The sequence below is a fragment of the Raphanus sativus genome, chromosome 5 (assembly GCF_000801105.2).
Source record: "Raphanus sativus cultivar WK10039 chromosome 5, ASM80110v3, whole genome shotgun sequence".
Classification (NCBI taxonomy): domain Eukaryota; kingdom Viridiplantae; phylum Streptophyta; class Magnoliopsida; order Brassicales; family Brassicaceae; genus Raphanus; species Raphanus sativus.
Window position 1 is genome coordinate 224,010 of NC_079515.1, and position 9,779 is coordinate 233,788.

Consider the following 9,779-nt stretch of genomic DNA (forward strand, 5'->3'; position numbering starts at 1 on the left):
ATCCACAGGGCACGTGATTGTCACGTGTGTTTTCTATTATAGTGGCCCGATAACTCATTATGGGCGGCTAATTGGGTCTCCACAGACATCTCTATAATACAAGGAAGCACACGTGACAATCACAACCTCATAATTAAGACCCAATGGGCTCTTATTGGGTTATTTTGGTTATTCGGGTCGGGTCATTCCGGTGTCCCCGAATCCGATCGAGGTTGAGTTTGTTCGTTCTGTTAAGCGTCAATGGCTGAAGCTTCCAACATTCATTGAAGGAAGTAAACCCTGGTCCGCAGAGATACTGTGAAACTCGGAGAGAGAGAGAAAGAGTTGAATTCATGGGTATATTGAGCTACGCCGTCGCCGGCGGAGGATTTGCAGTAATCGGCGCGTGGGAGTCACTGGACTCATCGAACCTCGATCCGAATTCATCTACCGGTGATGATCCGTCTTCCCCTATGACAGCTCAGATCACTCCTTCTCCACCCAACTCTCTTGGATCTTCCTCCATCCCCGTAGCTTTGCTTTCGTCTCTGTTTATCGCCAACTCGATTTACTCCTTCTTCAGCTCAATCGGATCCAGCGATCGGGTCGGATCGATGCTCCAGTTACAGATCCTGGCCGTCGCAGTTTTATTCCTAGTCTACGCCGTCGTAACCCATCTGGTGGCCAACTCCAAAAACGCAGCCTTTGCAGCTCTTCCCTCTTCGATCACGACTCTGTTGCTTCTCTTCGGCTTCATCGAGGAGTTTCTCATGTTCTACCTCCAGAAGAAGGACACTTCCGGAATCGAGAATCGCTACTACGATCTCATGCTCGTCCCCATCGCCATCTGCGTCTTCTCCACTCTCTTCGACCTTAGATCCGACTCTAACAACACCACGCATCGTCACTTCGCGAAGCTAGGGCGCGGGATCGGTTTGATTCTGCAAGGCACGTGGTTTCTGCAGATGGGTGTATCGTTTTTCACCGGTTTGATCACTAACAACTGCTCCTTTCACGAGAAGACCAGAGGCAACTTCACCATCAAGTGCAGAGGGCACGGTGATTATCACAGGGCCAAAGCTATAGCAACGCTTCAGTTTAACTGCCATTTGGCTCTCATGGTGGTTTTAGCCACTGCGTTGTTCTCTGTCGTTGCGAACAGGAAAGGTTATGTCCGTGAGGAGGATCACTCTAAGTATCGGCCTCTCGGAGCTGAGATGGAAAATTTAAGTAACTTCACTCTCGATTCTGATGAAGAAGACGACGTTCGACAAGATAAGGAAATTGGTGTTAATGGAATCATCAGCTAACACGCTTAAAGGTATCAAAGTTTCAGACTTTTTTTCTAGAAATGTTTGTTGGTCCGTTGGGAGGATTGTTGATGATATGTAATGTAACCAAACACACGAAAATAATAAAGTTAAAATCTTTTGCGTTTATAAGAGAGTTATACTTCTTAAGCTATTACAGTTAGTTCACTCGTGTTGTGGCAAACGGTTAGTTTTTTTTTAAGACTTGAAGAAATCGAAACTGTTCCTTTGGTCTTATTTAGGAGCTTTTTCTTTTTCTTCTTCACTGCCTTGATCACAACTACTACTCTTGAAATACTTGCATAGAACTAGGTAGACCACAAAGCTTATAGTACTTGTAAGCGCAAGCAGCCAGTAGTATTTGTCTAGCCTAGCTTCCGACAAATCATCTGCAAACCAGTTTTGCCCTTCACCTGTTGAGGTTGAATAAGCCTCCACCACTGAGATCAGCCCTGCGCTCACAAACCCTCCTACGCCAAACACACTTGTGTACAGAGCAAATCCCATTGTTCTCATTCTAACCGGAACCTCGGCATAGAAAAACTCTTGCATCCCAACCACTGTGAATATATCCGAGATTCCCAGGAGTATGTACTGAGGCAGCAGCCAGAAGATGCTGAACGGGACGGTTTCTGGATCGTAATCAGGTAATGTCTTCACCTTTTGGCTTATGTCTAGTCTTTTCCTCTCGATTAGCGCTGCGATAACAATGGCGATGATCGATAGGAACATTCCAACTCCCATTCTCTCCATCACAGAGATGCCTTGACCGTTGTTCTTGATTCTTTTGGTGACAGGGATCAAGATCCTCTCGTACAGCGGCATGAGGAGGATTATGGATAGCGTAATGGTGCTTTGCAGGGTCGCAGGAGGGATTTTGAAGCTGGAACCGATGTTTCGCTTCATGGTCATACCTTGTTTAGTGAAGAAGGTCGCTGGTAGCTGGAAGATGACTGCAAACATGAGAAGCATCGTCCATATGGGCAAAAGGCGAAGCACTAACTTGATTGTATCAAGTCCAGAGAAACCCGTTTTCGAACTCTCATCATCCATTTGCTGTGGGGTTGTTGAAGCAGTTTCGATGTCTTCAGCCTCAGCGTCATCATCGCATTTACAGAGAGGCCTCTCTTGTAGCCTACGCACACAAATCAAGAATTGGTCATTATGGTTTAGTCACATTTGAAAAATAAAAAACTTTTTAAGAGTAGTGGAAAAAAACTCACTCTAGCTCCATAGCATCCAAATCTTCCTCATCTGCAAGTGTATATTTGCTTCCCTGCTTCTTCTTCTTTTTCTTCACTACAGCCCCTTTGATGAGCTTAAGGATCTTCTCAAAAGGTGTAGGGGTTGTTTTCGTCTTGGAACCAGCACCAGCACCATAGACATAGATTCCGCAACCCGACAAGAACAGCAGGATCAACAGGAACATGGCTATTCCGGGTATGGCAAAACCTAGGACCCAGCCAAAAGTGTCTTGGATATAAGCCATGACAGTGACACCCAGAAGGCTTCCAGCGCAGACGCCAAAGTACCACCATTGGAAAAACTGAGTCTTTCGGGTAGCTTTAGCGTCTTTTTGATCACCCGAGAGAAGCTCAAATTCCTTATTAAGGTCGTGGTCGAGCTGGTCCGCACCAAAGGCTTGAAGAGAAGGGTTTAAGACGCCTAACCCGATTGAGACAAGACATAGTGATGAGTAGAGAAAGTAGGTTGAGATTGTCTTCGTAGCTGAACGTGACCCAGCAAATGCAGTCCATGTCAATCCCACTAGCCCCTTTACAATAATAATCATTATATAAATAAATATTCGAATTTGTATCAAAAGGGAAAATAAATCGCATTTCCCACTAAGCTGCTTTTTGCCAATAAGATCCGATAAGACCCATTATGAGCACTATCAACAACATTTATAATCGAAATTCCATTGTCAAGCAAATTATAAAAGGGAAACATATATATAAACACCATTAGTGGTTAAAGAAAATTATAATCTGATGGTGACCCCATTGCTATTTAAGATGGTATAAACCATTTTTTCAAACACTACTTAGCACCTATGTTCACTTTCTAATTTTAAGACTGTCTTAAACTATTCGTTCTAATACTACCTAGTGCACATCATGACTTGGATACTGCATGGCTGGTTAAGCATATGCATATGAGACCAAATATTATCAGCATACATCAGTTTATTAACAAAACAGTTTCAATAATAGTAAAATATTTAAATAAATAAGAAACGATAATCGATCATATATAAGAAGGCCAAATATCTAAATCTTACTGAACAGCAATATTCGACGGTGGAAGAGAGTTTGAACATTTATATATTTCATGAGTAATTCAAGATTTACTGACACAAATATGTACATAGATATATTTAATTTAAAAGGTCGTACCACAAAGTAGACAGAAGAAGAAGCAAGGATAGTGAAGAATCTATCCCAGTACGCATCAGCCAAAGGAGCAGAGAAGAGAGGCAGCATGGAAGTGAAACCAGCCCAAGTATTAACTGTTTTGGCTGCTCTTGAATTACTCATCTTCACTACATCTGTTAGATATGTCACTAAGTTTGATGCAACTCCTTTGAACGCATATCTCTCCATTCCAGCAATCACTTTACAATAAAAATATATCTATCTTTAATTTCTCTGAAGTTCTGAATCTTTGAAAGAAACAAAATAGTAGAGAGAGGTGAGTTATTAACCTATGAGAAGGGCACATGACTTGCCAAGTCCTCTTGTCTTCTGTTCTAAATCCATTAGAGGCCGTCTCTATGTGTTTATTGTCTGTGTGGAGAAAGAGAGAGATGTTGATTATTTGTATGTAGAAGAGTGGGGAAAAAGGTTGATGATTAGTGAGATTAATTCCCTATTTATAAGTTTTAAAATCATAGTCTTTTGGGTGTTTGAAAACTTCCGCTAATGGCAGAGATTAATTTCCATACCTGGAAACTTTATATATTTGCTTTCATGCCTACATGTATGTGTGTCTATACGTACACGGGTGAAAGTATGTACTCACATGTGTACATAATTGCATAGAATGATAAATAACTTTTCCTTTATTTTTTCTCTCCTTGCCATACCTTTTCTGTTCTTCAGATCATAAAATATATAAATAGGGAATATATTAATATATATATTATAAAACTAACATTTCTAATACTTCAGTTACTTATATAACTGAGGTTAGCAATCTATTAACTTGAAGCGATATGGGAAAATTCAGAAGAAAATGAAAATCCAACGATGGAGCGTGAGAATTACAAAATTACTAAAAAAAGATAAGAGTTTTTTTGTAGAATTCAAGTCTAAGATGTCGACATTGTCGAGCAAAATAATCTGACTGAATATTTAATGGAAATACGTGAAACTGGCAACTTGGTTGAAGTAGATTAGGAAACTCAATATGTACCCTAGTTGATTCATATGTTCATAACCGTTACGCTAACGCTTTTTGTCAACACGAGAACTTTTTATTCTGTTAACAAAACTGAAATTTAGCCAGCATAAGCACAATATATATGTGTCTATAACATAGAAAAAACACCATATATAGTAAAATACAAAACTTAACAGAACAAAATCCCACATTCTGAGAATTACGGGAACGATAAGTATTCTCTAAAAATACTGTGAAAGCATAACATTTATGCTTTTGTTGGAACGTCGTAACAATATACATAAAGGAGTTCGTTAATAAAAGATCTAAACTATTATGAAAATTTTGACCATAATCTCTATTTAAGCCGAGGATCTTGATAACAGCATAACGTAAAACTCCATTTTAAAAAATAGAATCTATTCTATTAATTCTTCAACATGTCCAATTGATATATGTTGTGTCCAATTTAAAATTTCTAACTATACACACTACAAGAAAACGCGTCTATAACGACGACTCGTTACGAGGAAATTATTTCCTCGTAAATTTACATGGTGTTTACGACGATGTTACGAGTAAATAAATATTCGTCGTAAATTCGTTGTAAAGTTACAACGAAAACGATTCGTCGTAAACCAAATGTAATTTTACAAGGCTTTTACGTGGAAAGCCCAATTCGTCGTAAACTCATTGTAAATATACAAGTCATTTACGACGAATCATGTAACCGTTACTTTTGGTGAAAACGTGCATATAGTGTGGTTTAAAGTAACTAACTTCGTTGTAAAATCATTGTAAATTTACGAGTGATTTACGTGGAAAGCCCAATTCGTCGTAAACTCATTGTAAATATACAAGCCATTTACGAGGAATCATGTAACCGTTACTTTTGGTGAAAACGTGCATATAGTGGGGTTCAAAATAAGCTAAATTCGTTGTAAATTCGTTGTAAATAATATGTAAAAACGATGTAAAAGCAAAGTAAAACTTTTCGTTGTAAAATCCATGTTATACCTTCACCTACCACTTACGAAAATCGTCTATATATATGATCATTTCTCAATTCAAATAACACACAAACGAAATCAAAGAAAAAAAACCAGAAAAAAGAAAAACAAATGGCTGATGGCTTCAATATTTACGAGTTACGAAGTTGGATGTATTCGCATAAAGATGATTCCGGTAGAGTGACGGATGCATTTCTAAGCGGGCTAGAGACATTCATGCACCAGGCGGGCTGTACACCGATCACGCAGGAAAGCGGTAAGATGTTCTGCCCTTGTCGGAAATGCAAGAATTCAAAATTTGCTCGTAGTGAAACTGTATGGAAGCACTTACTAAACAGAGGATTTACACCACAATATTATATTTGGTATCAACATGGGGAGGGTTATGGTGGAAATGAAGCTAGTAGTAGTAATAATTTTGAAGCTGCTGGTAATAGTGAAGAACCGAATCATTTGCATAATGAATCTAGTTATCATCAGGAGGAGCAGATGGTAGATCATGATAGGGTTCAAGACATGATTACTGATGCATTTTTAGAAACAACTACTGCAATAGCTCATGAAACTGGAAATGTAGAAGAACCTAATTTGGATGCAAAAAGGTTTTATGAAATGTTAGATGCTGCAAATCAACCAATCTACACTGGTTGTAGAGAAGGTCTCTCTAAATTGTCTCTAGCAGCTAGGATGATGAACATTAAAACGGATCATAATTTACCTGAGAATTGCATGGATGCTTGGGCGGAGTTGTTCAAAGAGTATTTGCCAGAAGACAACGTGTCAGCTGAATCTTATTATGAGATTCAGAAATTGGTTTATAGTCTTGGGTTGCCTTCGGAGATGATAGATGTTTGCATCGACAACTGCATGATCTACTGGAAGGATGATGAGAAGTTAGAAGAGTGTCGATTCTGCAAGAAACCACGATTCAAGCCGCAAGGACGTGGGAGGAATAGGGTACCGTACCAAAGGATGTGGTACCTACCCATTAAAGACAGGTTAAAAAGATTATACCAATCGGAGAGGACTGCTGCATGGATGAGGTGGCATGCTGAACATGTCCAGAAGGATGGCGAGGTCGCTCACCCATCAGATGCAAGGGCGTGGAAACATTTCAACAAGGTATACCCAGATTTCGCTGAAAATATTCGGAATGTCTATCTTGGGTTATGCACCGATGGATTTAGTCCATTTGGTATGTCTGGGAGACAGTATTCTTTGTGGCCAGTTATTCTTACGCCGTACAACCTGCCGCCGGATATGTGCATGGAACAAGAATTTCTATTCTTGACCATATTAATCCCTGGGCCGAAGCATCCAAAACGGTCGTTGGATGTATTTCTTCAACCACTGATACAGGAGCTAAAGGAGTTGTGGTCAGAAGGGGTAAGAACTTATGATTGTTCCACGAAAACCAATTTTACGATGCGAGCAGTTCTGCTGTGGACGATAAGTGACTTTCCTGCTTATGGAATGTTGTCTGGCTGGACAACTCATGGAAGGTTATCTTGTCCATATTGTCATGGATCTACGGATGCTTTTCAACTGAAGAATGGTAGAAAGAGTTGTTGGTTTGATTGTCATCGTCGATTTCTTCCTGTTGCCCATCCTTACAGAAGAAATAAGACATTGTTTAGGAAAAACAAAGTTGTCAGAGACAGTCCTCCTCCATATCTCACAGGCCAGCAGATCGAGGAGGACATTGATTATTACGGAGCTCAGAAAACTGTGAAGCAAGGAGGAAACTGGCATGTTCCTGGTAATATGCCTGATGGGTATGGGGTTTCTCACAATTGGCATAAGAAAAGTATATTTTGGGAGCTACCTTACTGGAAAGATCTTCTTTTACGCCACAACTTGGATGTGATGCATATAGAGAAGAACTTTTTTGACAACATCATGAATACAATACTGAACGTCCCAGGGAAGACAAAAGATAACAAAAAGTCAAGGATGGACTTACCCGATATTTGCTCAAGAAGTGAGTTACATATCAAGAGCAATGGAAATGTTCCTGTTCCCATCTTTCGATTGTCATCAGAAGCGAAGTCAACTTTGTTTGACTGGGTTGCATCAGAAGTGAAGTTTCCTGATGGTTACGTTTCAAATCTGTCAAGATGTGTTGAACGAGGTCAAAAGTTCTCAGGAATGAAGAGTCATGATTGTCATGTGTTTATGCAACGACTACTTCCATTCGCTTTTGCTGAGCTCCTTCCAACAAATGTACATGAAGCACTTGCAGGTAAATATTAATTAATAATATACATATATATATATACTATGAAATGTTACTAATTTAGGTTATATTTGCAATATGCAGCGATCGGAGCTTTCTTCAGAGACCTTAGCACACGTACGTTCAAGGAAGAAGTCATCGAACAACTTCATGAGAACATCCCGATCATAGTGTGCAACCTAGAGAAGATATTTCCTCCATCATTTTTTGACGTCATGGAACATCTAGTTGTCCACCTCCCGTACGAAGCATTACTTCGCGGACCTGTTCACAATGGATGGATGTATCCATATGAGCGCTCTATGAAACATTTGAAGGGGAAAGCAAGAAATCTTGCAAAGGTGGAAGGTTCGATTGTGGCTGGAAGTTTGACAGCAGAAACATCTAACTTCACATCATACTACTTTGCTTCAACGGTTCGTACGAGGAAAAGAGTTCCTAGAAGATATGATGATGGTGGAGTACCGCAATCTTATGCAGTAGACGGTGTTCCTGACATTTTCTGCCAAATTGGACGGTTTGGTGGTAAACTGAGAGAAGTATGGTGGTCCAGTGATGAGGATAAGCATAGTGCCCACACTTATATTCTGCTCAACTGCGAGGATGCTGTGATGCGTTCTTTTGAAAGGTAAATAATATTCGTGTGTATTTTATGATATGATGTTAATTAATTATATGATATGATGCATTTGTTTAATTTGCAGCTTGTTTGTATCTCAAGTTGAAGAAGCAATACCAGGAATATCCGGAACCGAGGTGGATGCAAGGAAAGATAAGCACTTTGTCAAGTGGTTAAAAGGACAGGTAATATTAACATATTAAGTAATCTTTGGTACTATTATTATTAATGTAAAATTCTAACAGTGATGTATTAATTTGTAGGTTGATTATGACGATCCATATTATCCTGTATGGTTTCATGATTTGATCCAAGGTCCAGTAGCAAAGGTCACCACATCATCTATGTACTTCACACGAGGTTTCACTTTTCATACATATGAGTATGGGAGACGTCGGGCAACAAGCAACTACGGGATATGTGTGAAAGGTGAAACAGACTTTTACGGGATCTTGCAAGAGATTATTGAAGTGGAATTTCCAGGGTTGTTGAAGCTAAAATGTGTCCTCTTCAAATGCGAGTGGTTCGACCCGGTGGAGAACCGTGGTGTTCGGTTTAACAAATTTGGTGTTGTGGATATCCATTCTGGGAGAAGATATAACAAATTCGAGCCTTTCATCTTAGCTTCCCAAGCCGAACAAGTTAGCTTCCTTCCATACCCTCGCCTTCGAAGTTCTGGGATAAATTGGTTAACTGCTATCAAAATAACACCTCGTGGACGGATTGTTGCTGGAGAAGAACCACCTTTGCAAGAAGAAGATGCAATCAATGAAGTTGAGGTACCTGATCAACAAACTGATGAAATTCTTTTGATCGACCCGGATAACCGTCAATATGAAGATCTTCCCGAAGATGTGACGGATGAAGCACGTGAAGATGAGTTCGATAGAAGCGATGATGATCATTGTAGTGATGTTGATGAGAACTCAAATGATTCTTCATGATGTAAAATATGTAACAAATGTTGATTTTTATTAGAAGATCTTATTTTCATATGTGTATCAAATTCTATTTTATATAATATGCATTTAAAAATAAATTTGGAGTTTATGGTTTCAGTTGGAAAAAGAGGTTGAATGTGTAGAAGATATGATAGTATAGATATGTAAGTTTGGGGTTTAGGGATTTTGATTTTCGGGGTTTCACATATTTCGTTGTAAAAAAAAACGCGGGCCTGGTAATTTCCTCGTAAAGTTTAGATTCGTCGTAACTTCGTTGTTAACCATGAATCAGGGTTTAGG

At 39.4% G+C, this 9,779-nt stretch overlaps 3 protein-coding genes across 3 annotated transcripts; 2 read left to right on the forward strand and 1 right to left on the reverse strand.

Moving 5' to 3' along the window:
- The first annotated feature begins 236 nt into the window (after positions 1 to 236).
- Positions 237 to 1,421, forward strand: LOC130512354 (uncharacterized). The gene has a single exon (XM_057010239.1). The coding sequence runs from the start codon at positions 333 to 335 to the stop codon at positions 1,287 to 1,289; it is 957 nt and encodes a 318-aa protein (XP_056866219.1). The 5' UTR covers positions 237 to 332; the 3' UTR covers positions 1,290 to 1,421.
- LOC130512353 (protein NRT1/ PTR FAMILY 5.9-like) lies at positions 1,392 to 4,170 on the reverse strand. The gene is made up of 4 exons (XM_057010238.1): positions 3,997 to 4,170; positions 3,689 to 3,906; positions 2,513 to 3,063; positions 1,392 to 2,424 (listed from the first exon to the last, which is right to left on the reverse strand). The coding sequence occupies exons 1-4, from the start codon at positions 4,049 to 4,051 to the stop codon at positions 1,524 to 1,526; spliced, it is 1,725 nt and encodes a 574-aa protein (XP_056866218.1). The 5' UTR covers positions 4,052 to 4,170; the 3' UTR covers positions 1,392 to 1,523.
- Positions 4,171 to 5,167: 997 nt separating this feature from the next.
- Positions 5,168 to 9,577, forward strand: LOC130512687 (uncharacterized). The gene is made up of 4 exons (XM_057010909.1): positions 5,168 to 7,925; positions 8,004 to 8,547; positions 8,624 to 8,723; positions 8,802 to 9,577. The coding sequence occupies exons 1-4, from the start codon at positions 5,795 to 5,797 to the stop codon at positions 9,480 to 9,482; spliced, it is 3,456 nt and encodes a 1,151-aa protein (XP_056866889.1). The 5' UTR covers positions 5,168 to 5,794; the 3' UTR covers positions 9,483 to 9,577.
- Positions 9,578 to 9,779: the final 202 nt, after the last annotated feature.

What these genes read in the sequence shown, in the direction of transcription:
- LOC130512687 (XM_057010909.1), top strand. Translation starts at nt 5,795, where the DNA reads ATGGCTGATGGCTTCAATATTTACGAGTTACGAAGTTGGATGTATTCG. An exon ending in GTGATGCGTTCTTTTGAAAG is followed by an intron (nt 8,548 to 8,623) that starts GTAAATAATATT and finishes TTTAATTTGCAG; the next exon opens with CTTGTTTGTATCTCAAGTTG. An exon ending in TCAAGTGGTTAAAAGGACAG is followed by an intron (nt 8,724 to 8,801) that starts GTAATATTAACA and finishes ATTAATTTGTAG; the next exon opens with GTTGATTATGACGATCCATA.
- LOC130512354 (XM_057010239.1), top strand. Translation starts at nt 333, where the DNA reads ATGGGTATATTGAGCTACGCCGTCGCCGGCGGAGGATTTGCAGTAATC.
- LOC130512353 (XM_057010238.1), bottom strand. Translation starts at nt 4,051, where the DNA reads ATGGATTTAGAACAGAAGACAAGAGGACTTGGCAAGTCATGTGCCCTT. An exon ending in GTCATGTGCCCTTCTCATAG is followed by an intron (nt 3,907 to 3,996) that starts GTTAATAACTCA and finishes TTTATTGTAAAG; the next exon opens with TGATTGCTGGAATGGAGAGA. An exon ending in TTGGATGCTATGGAGCTAGA is followed by an intron (nt 2,425 to 2,512) that starts GTGAGTTTTTTT and finishes TTGTGTGCGTAG; the next exon opens with GCTACAAGAGAGGCCTCTCT.